The sequence below is a fragment of the Hylobates moloch genome, unplaced genomic scaffold (assembly GCF_009828535.3).
Source record: "Hylobates moloch isolate HMO894 unplaced genomic scaffold, HMol_V3 SCAFFOLD_22, whole genome shotgun sequence".
In the NCBI taxonomy this organism is placed as follows: Eukaryota; Metazoa; Chordata; class Mammalia; order Primates; family Hylobatidae; genus Hylobates; species Hylobates moloch.
In genome coordinates this window covers 22,624,559-22,643,927 of record NW_026652297.1, presented here as the reverse complement: position 1 = coordinate 22,643,927, position 19,369 = coordinate 22,624,559, and the positions used below count along the sequence as shown (strand labels likewise).

General features: G+C 33.4%; 1 protein-coding gene across 11 annotated transcripts in view; it reads left to right on the top strand.

The window, feature by feature from the left end:
* TBC1D5 (TBC1 domain family member 5) overlaps positions 1 to 19,369 on the top strand; it is a 590,707-nt gene that overhangs the window by 221,056 nt on the left and 350,282 nt on the right. For all 11 annotated transcript variants that reach the window (XM_032143402.2, XM_058433544.1, XM_058433546.1 and 8 more), the window contains one exon: positions 13,322 to 13,449. In XM_032143402.2, coding sequence (XP_031999293.1) covers positions 13,353 to 13,449 — 97 coding nt within the window. In that variant the 5' untranslated portion in view covers positions 13,322 to 13,352. The remainder of the gene's footprint in view (positions 1 to 13,321; positions 13,450 to 19,369) is intronic.

Below are 19,369 nucleotides of genomic sequence, written 5' to 3'. Positions count from 1 at the left end.
TTTTGCACATTGATTTTGTATCCTGAGACTTTGCTGAAGTTGCTAATCAGCTTAAGGAGATTTTGGGCTGAGACAATGGGGTTTTCTAGGTATACAATCATGTCATCTGCAAACAGGGACAATTTGACTTCCTCTTTTCCTAATTGAATACCCTTTATTTCCTTCTCCTGCCTGATTGCTCTGGCCAGAACTTCCAGCACTATGTTGAATAGGAGTGGTGAGAGAGGCCATCCCTGTCTTGTGCCAGTTTTCAAAGGGAATGCTTCCAGTTTTTGCCCATTCAGTATGATATTGGCTGTGGGTTCTAGAAGAAATGGATAAATTCCTCGACAAATACACCCTCCCAAGACTAAACCAGGAAGAAGTTGAATCTCTGAATAGACCAATAACAGGTTCTGAAATTGGGGCAATAATCAATAGCTTACCAACCAAAAAGAGTCCAGGACCTGATGGATTCACAGCCGAATTCTATCAGAGGTACAAGGAGGAACTGGTACCATTCCTTCTGAAACTATTCCAATCGATAGAAAAAGAGGGAATCCTCCCTAACACATTTTATGAAGCCAGCATCGTCCTGATACCAAAGCCTGGCAGAGACATAACCAAAAAAGAGAATTTCAGACCAATATCCTTGATGAACATTGATGCAAAAGTCCTCAATAAAATACTGGCAAACCGAATCCAGCAGCACATCAGAAAGCTTATCCACCATGATCAAGTGGACTTCATCCCTGGGATGCAAGGCTGGTTCAACATACACAAATCAATAAATGTAATCCAGCATATAAACAGTTCCAAAGACAAAAACCACATGATTATCTCAATACATGCAGAAAAGGTCTTTGACAAAATTCAACAACCCTTCATGCTAAAAACTCTCAATAAATTAGGTATTGATGGGATGTATCTCAAAATAATAAGAGCTATCTATATTTCTTTGTAGCTCCTTTTTTCAGGGTAATTGAAAAACAAGATTCCGTGGAGCTGGGTCAGTACATTTGAATCACACACTTTAGTTTTTTCCAGCAACAATCAGATGACAGCTCTGGAAAAAACATGTCTTTCCTGCCTTTGGGTGAGTTCTTTTGGGGTCTTGTCCTTTGAGATCTCTTTTAATCCTGGAGCTCCTACAATGTCTCCTTGTCTGTCTGCTGGTAGGGTTGTCAGATAAAATACAGAACTCCTTGTTAAATATGATTTTCAATAAATAATGAGTACTTTTTAGTATAAGTGTCTTAAATATTATGTTTGTTTTTTTCTGAAATTTAAATTTAATTGGGCATCTGTATTTTATTTTATTATTTACTTATATTTATTTATCTGGCAACCCATTTCCTGGACTTTTTCTTAACTAAACTTTGAGCCCCTTGAGAGAAGGATATTGATTGTACCCTAATTCTATAACTTGTTTTCCTGTTCCCATGGTAGTTGGATAATTTTTTACTGACTGAAAAAATAAGCTGATAAACTGAAATGTTTCTTTATCTGAGTATTTATAAAGAAACTTTCTTCTACTGAGTTTGCCCTTTCCTGTGAATTAAATTCATTGAAAAATATCATGTTTCAATGAATAATTGCAGATCTCAACCTTAATTAAAAAATTTCATCTCCATTTCTCTTCGTTTCTCTTTGTCATCTCTCTTCCTCTTATCTTTCCAGCTCTTACTATAATTAGCTAGCATTAACAGCAAATGTTTGCTTTAGTTAAATTATTCAGAACATTTATTTTACTTGTCAAAGGTTAGATCAGGTTGTTGTTTGAACTGGTAATTAAATGCAGGCTAATATGCTTTCATATTTATATGCACTATAAGCCTGTTTCCTCATCATTCTGTATAATTCTATGATGTTCAAGGCTGACATTTCAAAAAGGATTTTAGTTTTGTGGAAAAGAAAACATTCTAAGTAATGTAGTTTGTTATGTGATTTGAGAATGTCCAAAGTTGTGGTTGAAAGTAAATACTACATTTCAGTGTCATTGTAACATGTAGTATCATGGTGGTAATTTTCACCAAGTAGTATATAATATTAAGCTCACTGCCTATTGAGTTTGCATTTGATATGAGAATCAGGTGCTCAGTATATATTTGTTAAGTGACTCTTTTACGTCTTGTTTATGGCATAGTTTAAAAAAATAATATGATGGAAAACTCAGATCTTTTATCTCAAATAGTATAATCCATATCTATTCCTATGACATACTACAAGGTTCTCTTAAAGCATTTCAGTTTGTGTGCTTCTGTGTAGAACAAGTATAGCTCAGTTAGTCCTCATATCTGGGAATTATACTGAAGCATGTCTTTGTTTTTGTTGATTCATTGAATAAATGATTTTTGCAAGTTCTGGGGTGCTAGTAACTTAAGAGTATAGATGACTAAAACAGGTCCCCTATCCTCACAATAGAAGTTAGTCAAAAACCAACCATTATACTAACGAATGGTTACTATTAGGGTGGAGTTATGCATAAGGTAAGTGGGCATCTGAATCAAATTAGGAGAAGGCATGTTGGGGAAGAGTGACTTTTGAGCTGTATATTAAGGGCCAGTAGCAGTTGGTTAGGCAAAGAGGGTAAGAACAGTAGTGCCTTGCAGAGGAGCCACGTGTGTGGAAGTGCTGAGGTGTGTAATTTGGTATAGTTGAAGAAAATTTAAATATGGAGAAGTAGTAGGAGATGGTGCCCTCCTTTACTTAAAAGTAGTTTCCATTGACATTAGGGAAAAGCTCTGAATCTTGAGAAGGTCTATAAGCCATGCGTTGTACAGTCCTTTTCTGCTTCTTAAGCCTGAAAATCAACGCAGCTGAGCTTGACTCCTTACACACTTTACATGAAATGTGCATGCACTGCCTCTTCCCTGAGCCCTTGTATACAGTGTTTTCTCCCCCAAGAATGCTCTTTCTGAAGCAGGATATTTGCTTGACTTCTTCATGGGACTCATGACAGGAGTGCCTCATTTACGCAGCCCTCTGCTCTCAACTCCTTGCTGGAGGGAGCCTGCGAGCAAACGAGGTGGGAACTGGAGTGCACAAGTGCTGGAATTGGCTGTCTGCCTTCCACCCCTTACGGGAGGGAGCGGGCAGGTGAGCAGGTGCGGGAGCCAGAGCAAGCACTTTTGGGCTTCAGTAGGAGCAAACTTTGGGCCCCACAGCAGTGTCTAGGTGGGGCTGCCTGTGACCTCTGAAGCCCCAGAGGACATGTTACATTGTTCTTTTAGTTCTGCCCTTTGCAGACAGCTTAAGTGTTAACAGCTCAGTGGGCTTTCTGCCTTTTTGCATGAGGCAGCTGCCCTCTGCCAGGAAGGGCAAAGTATCAGTGTGACAGCCTTTTGAATCTGCACTTGTGGCTCCCGAGCTCTTGTCCAGCATCTAGGAAAAATGAGGTTGCATGAATGAATTGAGGGATGGTAAATGCAGGGGATTTTATTGCTGATGAAAGTGGCTCTCAGTGGGAAGGGGAGCTGGAAAGGAGATGGGGTGCGTAGGTAATCTTCTTCCCCTGAATTCTGGCCATCTTCCAGCTGGATTATTCTCCAAAGTTACGCAAGCTGTCCCTCTGTAAAGCTGTCTCTTTCAAGTCAAGCCGCTTCTCTCCCATGTTCAGTCGTAGTCCTCTACAGCAGCTACTTTCTTCTCTGTGCTGGCTGAGTCCTGGGTGTCCTATATTATAGGCACAGGATGGAGAGGCAGGGTGGGCCATGGGTAGTCTAGGAAAAGGCAACATTCGAGTGGGAAAACAGGGATAGAAGTTCTAACTTTGGGCTGTGGGTTTCAGGCATTTCGGCTTGAAGGTGGGATTTTGTCGGGGACCCACCCTTTTCTGCTTAGAATTTCTCTGCCCCCTGTCCCTATCATTTCTTCCCTCTTCTAATCTGTTCCTACTCTACTGTTTTTATTTAGCTGAGATCAATATAACCTTAAAAATATGTAACAAGTAATGCATCTGCTGTCTTATGAAGAATTTTTAATGTTTATTATTATTGCCAGGAATGACAACAACGAACCATAGTACACTGCAGCTTTTGATATATGTCCCCATATACTTTATTTCATCCTTGTAACAGTCATGAGATAGGTATTATATGAAATTTAGAAATACATATAATTTCTTTTTTCCATAATGTCATCTTTTAGAGAAGATAGATAACTGAAATAAACGTAAAAACATCTTTCAAAATAAGAGTAAATGCAGAGTTAGTTATATAGTATATCATGTTTGTATTTGTATGTATGTATTTTTAATAAAATTGACTTAAAAGATTAGCCACAAGGTAGTGTCTACTTTATGTCAAATATAAACCAGATGTTATTCTGAAATACTTTCAAACTCTGGTTTTATAATCAAAAAACTATTTTTGTAATGTATAGAAGGATAGTTGGAAATGCCAGTGGTTAACTTTTTTCATGAATATTATTAATTTGATTAATCATAATCATTGCCTTATGACACATTCTCATCATTGACCTGTATGTGGTTCTAACTTTGTAAAGCTTGCATATTGTATAACAATAATGTTTACATGCTTCTCAGAAATTTCCTGAAGTTAAAACTTTTAAATGAAGCACAAGGACTTATGACAGTTCTCACCCACCATACGAGTGTGTTTATGAACTAACCTTTTAGTTCCAGCTCAACACAACAAGTGGCTTCTTTTTCCTATAAGTGGATGGCCTTGCTAAAAAAGCACAGTTCAGAAGCTGAGTAAAATACACAGATTTCATGTTGCCTACAGCAAGAAAGGTAAGGGTTTCTAGGCAGAGGGCAAAGTTAAAGATGACTGTTTCCTACCTTTTTCTGGGTATAATGAGTGTGACCTAGATCAAGGTGGTTGTTTGTAAAGAATGGTTTTGATTCTGGATTTTATTTTGAAGGTAGAACTGACAAGATTTGCCAGTGGATTAGATATATTCCAGGAAAACATTTCTGTTCTGCCCTGAATTTGGGCAGATAACCTGAACGATATGAAGAGCAGAGTGTTCCCAGAAGAGGAGATGGGGATGTGCAAAGACCTAAAGAGACAATGAGCTGTATTTTTGTTTAAGGAATAGAAAGAAGACTTACGTAGCCAGAGCATGTTGAGGGAGAAGGGAGAGTGGACTCCGAGGGTTAGGCATTACCCTGAATTTAGGACCTCTTAAAGAGGAGATAAGTAAACATTTCCCAGAGCGATGTTTAGTTTACCAGTAGCATGAACCACATTTATAATTGTGTTGGCTGTTTTTGATGAATTAATGAATAGGTTTTATTCCTATTGGATAATATCTGCATATTATGGGGGTACAAGGGAATGAAAAATACTTTCTGTGCCCTCAAGGAATACATAGTTTGCATTTACAAAAATGTATGATAAGCTAAATAAGCTAAGAACTACTTATGATAAGGATAACAGTTTATGTAAACAATAGAAGTGATATATCAAGGAATGCTTAATAAAGTTGGTAAATGACAATTTCTGCTGTAACATTATTTTCAAAACATTAATCATTTATTATATAATACCTTAAGGATTTTAACTATGCCTACTACTTTATTATAATTTATTTAATATTTTTCCTTTCATGAATTCTTTCTTTCTTTAAATAAATTTATGTAAATAGGAACTCTTTTGGCCACAGATTATCCTAAACAAATTAGCACTTGCTGTAAATAGAGGGGAACCATTAAAAAAAACTTATTCTAATAAAAAAGTATGTTTCTGCCAAGCCCAGAGGCACATCAGAGCAGGGGAAACACTGCTATGGAAGAGCAGGGAGAAATTACTTCTGGTGCTGGTCCCTAAAGGAAAAGTTGAATGTTGGAATTGTGTACAGGATTTAGAAAAGTGAAGAGGAAAGGCCTCCTCAGGAGGAAAAGAGATGCATAAAACTGAATGGAGGAATGTGGAAATGTTTTTATGTAAGCTACTTTGGCTAGCAAGGACTGGTGCTTCTTAGCTGCTGGCCTTCCCTCAGTGATGTACTGAAGTGACTGGTGCAGTGTGAACTTATAGCATTTGGTGACTTAAATAATGATTTAAAATCCCCAACTACAGTTTTGGCTCTTTGATAATGATTCCAAAGATCAAGTGTGATTTTTTCATAAATTATAATTTTGCTGAGGAATATGTGAATTATGCTGTATCCACAGCTTACTTATTACTTGCTTTCCTTACTAGGTAATGCATTTACTCTGAGATGGTGATCTGTACAAGATGTGTACACCTTATAACTATTAAGGATCTGTTTATCTCAATATCTCAGATTTCGAAACAGCTTGCATGCGAGAAAAGTAAACTGAATTCTTTGGTATTACGTTATAGTTAACATAACAAAGGAAACTACCCTATAATTCTTGGTTTAATTTTTGTTAGGCCACTTATTAAGTGATTGTTGTCATTTGAGGTAGCTTTGCCCTGTGACCTTAAATAAGTCACATAACTTCTTTGTGGTTTCCTTATCTGTAAAAGGTGTTATAGTATCTACTTCATAGAATTGTTATAAGGTTTAAATGAGTTAATATGTATAGTGGTTTAAATAGCTTTGCTTCCCAATAAGTGCTATGTGTTTGCTGCTGTTGTTATTAATTGAAAGGGCTATCTTTTAATTAAAGGAAGTACTAAAACTTCCTTAGGTTTCCCAGCCCTACTACTTACTAAAAACCAAGGGATAAATAACAGATTCATATGGACTTTTAGAAGGATTGCCCCACAATTGGTCAAGTGTTCCTGAACATACCCCTGGCCTCCCCATGTTTGCACCAAGGAGAGATTTTTGTTCATTGGTTTTTTTGGACAAAATGATTTGATTTGATGTTTGTATGAAGAGTAGCCATTTATTCCTTTTTCTTATTTTTAATTATCATCAGTTTAATATAATTCGCCAAATTATGATTTCTGTTTTTTCTTTTCAAATTTTATTTTTCCTGAATTCCTAATTGTATGTTGTATTAACCTTGATTTTATGAAAACCAGGTTGAATCATTTAATGACTAGAGGTAGTATCTATATAAAATAGGATATATAAATAATATATAAATATATAAAATAGGAACAGCAAGAATTGAAAGTATTTTCTTTCATATGGCTACATAATAATAAGAGGTTTGGTTTTGCTCACTAGGCCAAGCTAATTCCCCAGTCTCTGCATCTTGAGCATCTGCTCAGGAGACCACTGAAACTATATGAGAATACATTGTGGAGAGCTTTCTGTTTGGCAGTTTGACTCTTATAGTGCTCAGTTTTCTCTTGGTTTATGTGGTCACAAGTGTCACTTTCTCATGACTTTATAGCATTTTAATATTGAAAGGCAAAATGCATTCTTAGTTTGTAATATAAAATATTTAAGTCCACCTGTGAACCTTTCATATTCTGCATATTTCTCAGTAGGTATATTGTTTATGAGTCTAGTATTTTAATTTACAGTGAATTGTTTGCCCTAAACAGCTTATTCTGATAGCATGAAAATTATAAGGATTCAAGCTGTTTTGATTTTCTTTTGATCATTGTTCTTATATGTTGACCCTTATTGTAGTCTTATACCTATTTGTTAGACAACACTTGGATAGTAAAATTGTGTGGTTGGTAAAAATGAATTAAGGTTTCAGGGTTTTACCAAGGGGTGATATTTAATATTGAATGACATGTATTAAGACAAATGCTTTTATATATAATTTATTTGGCATTGTAAATGCATTTATCTTGTGAGAAACAGACCCCCTGTTGTCAAATGAAGTATTCTGGAAAGGTTTGGAGTAAATAAATAATAAAACTACTTTGATATACAGTCTAACAATATTAAATATTAAGACTTTCAGATGATTGATTTTAATACTTAATTAACTTAAAGTCCAATGTAACCCTCTTGCATTAAAGATTGACCGAATTAAAAAATAAAACTATTCTTTCTCTTTCTTTTTCTTTCCTTCTTTTTTCTTTTTTCCTTTCTTCTTTCCTCCTTTCTGCCCTTATAATTAAGACTTTAGAACATAGTTACTTCTAATCATTGAATTTACCTTTAGCTACCAACACTTCTAAATAAAAAACGTTTTTTTAAACCAGATATTCAGTTGCCCTATCTCTTAATTGTGAAAATGTAGCTTCTACCAGAGAAGCTTGCGTTTATACCCCAGATGTTGTATTTCTGGTTAAATACCTATCATGGTAAATACATGCTACCTAGAACACATACTTATTCATGCTGCATCCTTCTTCCTTTTATAATCGACTCTGAAAGTAGTCCATTTAAGCTCTTTGGTATGCTTTTCTTATAGGAGAAATCTTTATGTAAAGTAATACTATATCATTTCAGTGTTTGACTTTTAGGTTTACCATCAGTCAAGAATTTAAATGAATGACTTATGCTTATATGTGCTTTTCTGAATATGAATGTTTTTAGAATGACACAGTTCAGAATGCTAATTCTGTGCCTAAGTATTAGAAACAGTTAAGGAGAGAATATAAGCTGAAATATATAGAATTTCGTATTCAGACAGAATAAATTCATTTCTAGAGGTTCTGCTCATGTGATGCCATTTTAAAAGAGAAAATATTATTAAACTAACTTATTATTTTATCTGTTCAATGCTCATAGTTTGAGATTTTCACTTAGATATTGCTTGTATTGATTGATTGATTATATTTTTTTTGAGATGGAGTCTTGCTCTGTCACCCAGGCTGGAGTGCAGTGGCATGATCTTGGCTCACTGCAACCTCCGCCTATCAGGTTCCAGCAATTCTTCTGCCTCAGCCTCCCGAGTAGCTGGGACTACAGGCGTGCACCACCATGCCTAGCTAATTTTTGTATTTTTAGTTGAGATGGAGTTTCACCATATTGGCCAGGCTGGTCTCGAACTCCTGACCTCGTGATCTGCCTGCCTCTGCCTCCCAAAGTGCTGGGATTATAGACGTGAGCCACCACGCCCGGCCTGTATTGATTTTTTTTTTTTACATGGAAAATACTGCTTTGATTTTTTTAAGTGTACTTTAAAACTGCCTTCTAAGCTTTAGTGCTGAACTCTTACCCTTTTATTAAAAATTAACTATTTGCAAAAGAAGTCTTTTCTTTCAGACAGATCACTTTTAAGATTTAATACTTCAACCTCTAGATATGTGAAACCATTACAAATATCTTAAAGATTAGTCTTGGATTTTAAATGGGAATTTTAGCCTATTTGTGAACTCCTGTGCTCAGGATAGCACTAAAACTGTATTGTAAAATTAGTTACGACTTTTTGGAATTTTAAACTCATGTGTATAGGAAAAATCATTATTTACGGTAAATGTGACAAAGGAAGGATAGGGCCTTTCCCAGATTGTGGAAGGTGTATTACTATGCTTTCTCAGTCAGAAAAATGAGATTGCTTTTGTTTATTTAAAATAATTCTTCAGGCATCATTTTTATGAGCCAGAGAAATTCTAGGAACAGGAAGATACCATTTAAGAGAACTAAAATCTATGAATTATGGATTTAAGTAGTCATCTACTAAGAGGCATGTTTTTGGCCTTTATATTCTTTTCTCAGTATGTATCTTGGTTCTATGTAAGAGAAAATTAAGGCATGTCAAGGATAGAAGTTGGAGTTTGTAATCAAATTTAGAGATCTCATGAACCATTGTAAGTGTTACGTTTATGCTGGACTTTTACAGTGGTTGTTTAAAAATTTTTAGACCAAATAAAATCCCTTAATTTTTTATAGTTTGATATTTGCAGGTAAAAATTTATTCATAAATATTAAAATAGACAAATTTATTAAAAACCTTTGATATTCTGCTTTGTAATCAATCATTTTCTCTTACTGGAATGTTTGTGAAACACAAATTGGGAAATTAGTAGGAAAATGATTTCATATTTAAAAACAACATTATGCTATGATTTCATAAGGTAATCCCAATAGCAGTAACCAACAAACTTAAGTTGCTTTTTTAGATTCAAGAGAGCTAAAATAGCTCTTTATATTTAAAACAAAATGATAAAAAAAATGAAAGCAGCAACTTCTTAATCAGTTACTTTTGAATTAGGTTATTTAAATCCATAATTAAAAGAAAACTACGAACATTATCCACACGTTTTCTTCAACAGATTGCTTGAAAATAACTCATTATTACTAGTTAGCTGGTTTCCTTTATTTAATTATAAAAACATTTCAGTGGTTCATTTTCAATCTATAGGCATAATAAATCAGGATATAATGGATGCCTGATTATAAAAGAATGGTTGTAGACTGGGGTATTTGGTTGATTTTGTATTCCGGCTATTGGATATTACCATAGACTTGTTAAGTTCTAAAGAATTATAATTTAAGCTAAATTAACTAAATGACTTCTTGAACTTTCTCTAAGGAGTCAAAAAGACCTTAAGTATTTGTAGCACCTTAAATGAATGTATGAATATCATTGTGTGGTAGAGTATTTTCTTCTAACAACATAAAGATGAGAGTTTTAAAAATACTCCTTTTAAAAATAAACTTTGATGGCAACTTGCTTGTCACTTGTCTATTTTTTATATAGTTTAAAATACACAAGTCATTTATTTATTTATTTTAGGTATGTGAAACCTGTAACAGTGAAAGTGTACTGTAAAAATAAGAAATTCAGCTACTGAGATTATGAAAACATGGTTTAAGATACTAAAGAAAATTAAAGAATCCAGCAGTTAACTTGAAATAGACGTTTTCAAATGTTTACTTGTATATTTTTGAGTATAACAAAATATATGGAGAATATAAATCTTACATTAAAATAGTTGCCCATGGGCCAAATAAAATTTTGAAGTGTTTAATCTGTTCTACCCAGTATTTTTCTTTTAATTTGAATTATTTGCTAACACTTACAAATTAGCAGGTTTCACATAAAATTTTGGATTTCTAGCTTGTCTCGTAAAAGCTGAAGCAGAGTAAAGGGTGTTCTAATTATTCATAGGCTGTATCTTTTTATACCCCCTTTTTTATACCTGGTCTTTTTTGTCGCACTGACTTATTTAGAGCCAAATTAATGTAGGAGAAAGAATGTGAGCTCTAGAACCAAACAGGATGGCTTCAATTTTGGCTTTAATACTTACTCCTTATGTGATTCTAGACAAATTACTTACTCTCTCTGTTCCTCAGTTTCTCTGTGGTAAAATGAAAATAAAATTGACAAAGATAAGTCAGTTGGGTTTTACGGAGGATGAAATGAGTGTACATGAAACATTTAGACTAGTTTTTGGCATATATTCATTGTGCATAAATGTTAACTAAAAATAATAATACTTTTTGCCTGACCTCATTAGACATTTGAATTTGGTGACTGCTCCATAGTAGAGGACCTTGGTTCTGAATTTATTTGTTCAACAGAATTTATCAAACTGTGTGTTATGCTATAACCGATCATCTACATTTTGCTGTCCTCTACTAGATTATATTCTCCAGAGTTTCTTCTATATAGCAAGTGCTCAGTATATGCTTATTGATTGGCACACATAAGCAAATACTGACAACTGTCTAGATTTATGGATTTAAGATTTATGGCTGTAGATATTCTTACTGCATGTTAGCTACCAAAGTTCTTTGTTTTCCCTAATCCTCTGCTTATATTGTTTTAGCCGCAATTCCAGGGGGATAGGTTTTATTAACATCTGACTGTGATTGTGTGGATGTAGGGGGTTTTGGAGACTTCTGATAAAAATTAGAGCATGTATATGAGTATTTTACTAGGTGATGGTTTTAGAGAGAAAGTAAATAGGATAGAGGAGCATTTTGTTTTGGTAAAAGATCATCAAGAATTTATGCATTCATGAGCATCTCTGGAGCTTTTCCTCCGTGGGTGAAGACCATATCCTATAAAATTAGATGCTCATTTTGTTTGGACTTGCTTTTACCACTTCTTTTTTCTCTTATTATTTCCTCTTTTTCTTATGTCCTTGCTGCTCCTGAAATTTAAAAGATTATGTTACTTACATTATTTTGCATGAAAATTGGTGAACTTGGTTTATTTTTTGAAAGAGTTATGATTTGGGAAGATAAATTTGCATCTTAGGGACATATAAAATTTACAAATAGTGTACGTTGGAAGTTGAAAATAATTTAAAACAAAATTTGTTCAATATGGAATAATGTATATAAGTGAGAATTGAGAGGGAAAACTTTCAAAATGACCAAACAAAATGTAGGTAGTTATTTATAAAATCTTGCAAGTATGACACCAGAGGTGGATATTATACTGGAGATACAGATATATTTGAGCATGTAAAAAGTTACCCGTGTTACAAAAACGTCATACAACTGAAAGACAGATACACTTTGAGAAAAATATATGTATCATATAACCAAGGTTTAATACTCTTAATACTTAAAGCATGTTTAGAAATCATGAAGACAGTCATAACAATTAACTCCATTAACAAAAGACAATAAACAAATGTCAGAGAAACAGTATCTCAGTAGTTATCAAGCAAATACAATACAAAATTTGACTATCAGGTTGAGAGGAAACATCCATTGTTAATGAGAATCAAGGGGAAATGAATTGTTCTGTTAGTTACAAACCTTTATAGAGTACAGTTTGCTAAAATCTTATTTTTTAATATATATTTTAATCCAACTATTGTACTTTAAGAATTTATCCTAAGGAAATAATCATGGATATGATACAGACATACTGCTAAAAGATATTTATTTTTGAGACTGTTTATAGTATTGAACAACTGAAAACATGTTGTTTACTAAATAAGGAATTGGTTACATAAATTGTGCTGACTATATAATAGAATGCTAGGAATAATTAGAAATTATAGACACACAATTGTTTTTTTTTTTTAAACTGGGAAGGAAAATACTGAATTTAAAGTATTCATAGATTACATAATCAGTATGTTTAGCATGTTATGGATCACATTAAAACCATATGTATTTTAAATGCCCAGAATAAAGACAGGAAGTACATGTGTAATACACTGAAATGTTAACACTAATACTTCTAGCCAATACTGTCGTGAATAATTTTAATTTGCTGTATTTTCTGTATTTTGAAAGTTTCTATTGTGAATGTTTATTATTTTGGCTGTAAAAAGGATGCTATAAATGTGAGAATATTGTCTTTAATTTAGAATCTAGCTTATCAAAAATAAATACGATTCAAAATTGAGATAAAGATTATAAATGACGCTCAGATTTTTGAGAAATTTTTGAAATGGAAATTTTGTCAAGTTTTTCCCTTGTTTGCATAAGCCTACCAATGTGAGGTAACAGTCCCTGGAGCCTGGGAAAAACTTATTAATGTCTGTAATGCTCATGTAATCATTTCAGTCTTATATTTATTCCCAGTCATAACAGAGAAAGAATTTATCATTTTTCTCTGTATTTTTTCACCTTCCAGGTACTTTTGGTGACACTGTCCAGTTCCCACGATGTATCATTCCTTATCTGAAACTAGACATCCTCTGCAGCCAGAAGAACAAGAAGTAGGCATTGACCCCTTGTCCAGTTACTCTAACAAGTCTGGAGGTGAGTTTTGTATGTGAATACTATTTGTAGGTAGGGCACTGGGAAACTTAGCAGAGGGCCCTCAGTTAGCTATGTCCCCTTTATGTATGTGAACACATTTTGATAAAGCTGAGCAGGCCAGTGTTAAGGATGTTATTCTGGATATGTACAGAGCACTCTTGACACTAATGAATACTTCAACAAGCCACAGTTATCCATAGAAGCATTAGCCAAATGTTTAACGCACTGTCGTTCTTTCAAAGAAAATAATAAACTGAACAATGACTTCAGCATAAGAATGTTGAAATGCGAAAGGGCCTTGGTCAAACATCTTTTAAAGAATCTTAAATTTTTGGCATTGATTTTGCAGGGATTTTTTTCCCCTTTCAGCAGATTGAGATTATTCCAGGATAAAAGACTTGATTCATCCTCTTTTTTTTTTTTTAAAGTAATTGAAATTTGTGTTCTATTTTTAAAGATCTATACACTGAAATTATTAAATGGTAGACAGTTAAAATGTAGACTGTATTCAGGTTCTACTCTATAAAAATGTATCAAATGTTTATGTATCAGAACTCTACTATTTTCTCAGTATTTGCTTAATGATGGTAATAACATAGTGTCTTAGACAGAAGCAATTGAGTTTGTGAGAATTCTTGAAGCCTTATCCTTAGTTTTTAAGCAGTTCACTAAATATTTGATAAAGTTAATTGACTCAGTGACTGCTTGTAATTTTTCACTTGTGAAATGCAGGTATCAAGATTGTGAGATCTATTTTAAAACATAAATTAGTCAAAGTATACAGACAAACTGTTATAAAAAGGAAAATTAGTCAAAGTAAATCATGTGTGTTACATTCTTCAAACAAAATGATTTTTTCTGTTTATATTGATGCCAAGGTCTGCTTTTAACTCATGTTTTGAGAATTTAAAAAAAGAATTGACTCCCACCTAAAGTGGCTATTTCTTTAGAACACAAACTTTATGCAGAATGTTTAGGCTTTTTGTGCATCTTTAATACCTCCTACATAAAAATGCCATTGTTGTTTTTAATAAAAATGGGAGATAATTTGTCCAGCTTATTTTTGTGACGTAATTTTTAAATTTTTATATTTTTTTAAATAAGAACTCAAGACTTACATTTAAGATTTTGATAATATGAAAATTAATAATGTTCATTTCAATTTCAGTATTTTAATATCTCAGTGCTAAGCATGACACCTTTTCTAGTAATATTTTCTCTTAAATGTAATACTCCTAAGAAGCATTCATAGTTAAATAAATCAAATTATTTTGCAAGTACTTCTGTAAGTGGGTGTTTTAAAAGTGAATGTCTTTGTGTTACAAGTGTATAAAATAGTTTCACCAAAATATTTCATACTATTTCTGATTACTATGGTTATTTGAGGACATAGTTTCTGTTGTTGTTGTTTGTTTGTTTGTTTGTTTGTTTGTTTTTGAGACGGAGTCTTGTTCTGTAGCCCAGGCTGGAGTGCAGTGGCACAGTCTCAGCTCACTGCAAGCTGTGCCTCCCGGGTTCATGACATTCTCCTGCCTCAGCCTCCCAAGTAGCTGGGACTACAGGCGCCCGCCACTTCGCCTGGCTAATTTTTTTGTATTTTTAGTAGAGACGGGTTGTTGTTTTTTTTTTAAGCGCATATTTTTATATGGTCTATTTCATTAAATACTGAGGTTTTTTTTTTTAACCTGGTTAAAATAACATTTTAAATTAATTTTATCCTTTATTGTTTACAGGAATGAGTAGTTACCTTTACTAAAAAGGCTTTTCGTTTATATCCTAGCCTAACATTTCTATGGCATACTAAGTTATTAGGACTGAATTGATGTTTAAAAGTGCCATTAATTCATTTACCCCAAATGTTCATTAACAATGTAAATGTATGCTGATGTTCTATGAGACAAGGAAGTGACTAATGACTCTTCCAACTAACAACACTTAAAATGAATAGAAACTTTAGATAGCTAATCTTGAAGTAATCAAGACCCTCATTCAGCTTGGCATCTCTGTATGCTCTAAAACAGCTGTCAACTGTTAAAAATATATACAAAACACACATACGCACACGCACATGCAGAAAGAAAGATATGTAAATATCTTGTTCTTCAAAGCCATAAAGGTTACTAACCATAGTGGGCTTTGTGCATTGTATAGGTAAATATTTTATATAAAGCATCTATTTCATCTTCTTTGATTTTCTTTTTACAGGAAAACGTGTTGCATTTTAATGAGGTTGTCATATTATTTGAAGAAAATCATCACCTTTCTATTATGTTTGCTTATTTTAATATATGTCTTCCCTGGGCTTTCTTCAAGTATTTTGAAGCTTTTTACACATTTCTGCCATAACCTTTAGGGAATTTGTTACTACTGGATGACTCGTTTTCTAAGTATTTAAACACTGCACTTCAGTGGTTTGCCTGTGTAGAAGTCATGTGTAATTTTTAAAAACATTTCTTGTCATAGGTTCTATTAGTAAACAAGATAAGTCTTTAATTTCTCAAATCTGGATTTTAAATTTATAAAGAAATAGTACTGTTGAATGATTCTGAGAATTCTGGAAAAGATTAGAAAAAACAGCCTGATAATAGGAATGGAGAGAAAAAACTACATATCATTGGCTTATTTTCATGGGTGGTTGAGAAAAGTAGGTGAGTGAAGAAAAAAGAACTATCTAGATATAAATATATATATATCCGTATATATAATATATAAATTATCCGATATATATAAAATATATATATCCGGATATATAAAATATATCCGGATATATATAAAATATATATCATATATATAAAATATAATATAATATATAATATAATATATATTATATTATATATTATATATATATAAAATATATATAGTATATATATAATATATATAAAATATACGGATATAATTTTCCATGTGAATTAAACTTTTAACTGCTTTAATTATTTTTTCAAATAGAGAACAGCATAGAAAATGTGACATTTTCTGTGTGCCCTATTCAGTTTAGTTTACATTAATTACCACATAAAATTCCAAGATCTATGATCAAAGTTTAATAACTGACAAGTTACTAGTAATTTAGTTAAAAACAAAAAAGCAAAAAATTTGTTAGACTATTTATGATTATTTGTTCTTAACCTTTAATGATCAATAAAATGAAGAAGTAATCACTTTATTTTTAATTTAAGATAACAATATCAAAATTCAGGTATACCAAACCTATTAATTAAATAGTATTGTTGGAATCACTCGTTTTCACAAGCATATAAGAGACTGGAATGTCATCAGTGATGAGAGAAACTTTTCTGTAGGGGATCCTTTGTTAGTCTGTTTTTACATCACTGTGAAGAAATACCTGAGGCTTGCAATTTATAAGGAAAATTGCTTTAATTGGCTTATGGTTCTGCAGGCTGCACAGGAAGCATGACACAGGTATCTGCTCCTGGTGAGGGCATTAGGAAGCTTCCAATCATGGCAAAAGGCAAACGGGGAGGAGGTATTTCTCAGGAGTAAGAGAGATGGGGGGATGTCCCAGACTCTTAAGCAACTAGATCGCAAGTGAACTGAGAACTCACTTGTCACCAAGGGGATGGTGCAAAACCATTCATGAAGGATCAGCCCCTGATCAGTTCACCTCCCACCAGGACCTTTCTCCAACACTGGGAGTCACATTTCAACATGAGATTTGGAAGGGACATAAATCCAAACCATATCAGGTCTCTTTTGAGAATGGCATTTTGTTAAACATTACTAGTTTTTAGCTTAAATTTTGTATGTCACAGTATTCACTTTCTTACTTAATAGCTTTTATATATTTAAATAATTGCCTAACCTTTCTTTGCCTTTTAATATACTATCTGTTTCAAAGCTTTCTTTCTATTGTCATTCATAAAATATTTGGCAACTTAAAAAAAATCCAAGATTTCAGAATCCTGCCAACTCCGTTTTGCTTCCTATAATTTTGTTTTTTTCCCAAGTAGTCCTTTCTTTCCATTACAGTGACATGTTTTAGAATTAGAAGGGTATGTCCTGGCTTTATTAATGAAGAAATTGGTAATTTAAAATAGTTGACTGATGTCGATATAAGATGATGCTGTCCTATCATGATTTTTGGTGTTGTTTTCCATATAGTGGAGATGGATTTAAATTTGATTAAAAGATAGGTTCGTTCTGCTGAAGATATCTAGATATCTGGCTAAAGTATAAAAATGGTGTCTGAAGTACTATAAACCCTACTCTGGGCTAACTAGCTGGAGTCATCTTAGAGATGAAAAAGTCTTTTTACTTTCTTCCCTGGCTTATAACTCTTTAGTGACTTCCCATTATATTAACAATAAAATCCAGACTGTTGACTGTGATGTGCATGGCTGTCTTCTTGTCTGTCTGGTCTTGCTCAGATATGCTAAGCCAGTTCTAGACTCTGGGTCTTCACACATGCCATTTTTCTGACATTTTTGATTCTTTCAGAGCACTCAACAATATATAATCCATTATTAATTTGTTTCCTTGTTTATTTTTTGTCTCCTTATCTCAAATGTGAGCTTTATGAGGGCAGGAATTGTGTGGGAAATGTATGTATACCTAGTACTTGGCACATGGGCACTGCTCAGTAAATGATGAACGAACAAACTGTGTTGTTTTATCAGTTTGAGTACCTCCACTTATGTTAATTAATACTTGCTTAATGCCTCTTTCCTCCATCTGTCTTTCTCTTTCTTAAGTTGTAATATATGAACTCTGTTTTATTGTCCCTGATAATTCTAGCACTTGAATTTTTCTCCTTTTAGGTTTTCAAAAGTTAATATACTCTCCTGTTTTATCCTCTGTTCTCTTTGACCTCTCTTCCTTTGAAGTTTCTCCTAAAATTCACTTATTCCATGTTTTTTTTTCAATATGACCCATCTCAGAATTTGCATAAAACCAAATGGGCAGAGAGTTTTCTGGCAAATAAATGTCAAGTTATGATAATTAAGAATTATTGAGTTAATGCACAGCAGTAATCACTTGGCAAAGGGAAAGCTAAGGAAATAAATTATTACTTTTCTAAGAAATTTGTGGCCATAATTTGGGAGCATAGACTACATGTAGTATGCTTACATTTAATACACATGTTTAATGCACATAATTCTTAGTGAACATTTTATGTAGATAGTTTTCTTGATACCTGGTTTCTTAAACTTACTAATGTGGTATATAGCAAATATTGTTTCTTTTTTATATGAAATATGATAGAACCAGTAACTACCGGAGTAGCAGCTTTTCTTAAGTTTAAAACACTTTTAAAGTTTATTTTTTGTCATTCAGTAAATATTTGAGTGCCTTGCATGTACTAGGCATTGTTCTAAGTGCTGGAAATAAAACATTGAAAAAGATACCATGGTGTTTATGGTTAGTAGCCAGATTTGGGGGTGCCCAGCAGAGAAAAGTAAATGATCAATAAAGACAGAGAATGGTAAGTGCTTTCCTAGAGGAATTAACAGTTGCACAGTGAGTATATTGGTAGCGAATCCAACTGTGGTAATGGTGGATCAAGGAAGGTGTGATGTCTATCTAAGCCACAACCTGAAGGATGAGTAGCTGTTAGCCAGATGATTGTAAAGAGTTTGTGCTATGAGCTTGCCCTCCGCTAAACATAAAGAATTTCAGTGTGATTAAACATTAGAGTTCAGAAGGAGAATGACTACAAATAAGACTGAAGACTAGGATGAAGCTCCCTTATATGAAGAACAGTGGGTATTTCAGTGAAAGAATCTTGTGGCCAGATTTGCATTTTACAAAGATTATTCTGGCTATAGTAGGGTGAATAAACCACAGTGTTGGGGGCAAGACTAGAAGCTGAACAATCATTTCGGAAGCCATCGAAATATTCTAGGTGAGATGATAGTGGCCTGTACTGGAAAGTGTCAATGGAAATAGAGAGAAGTGGAAACAT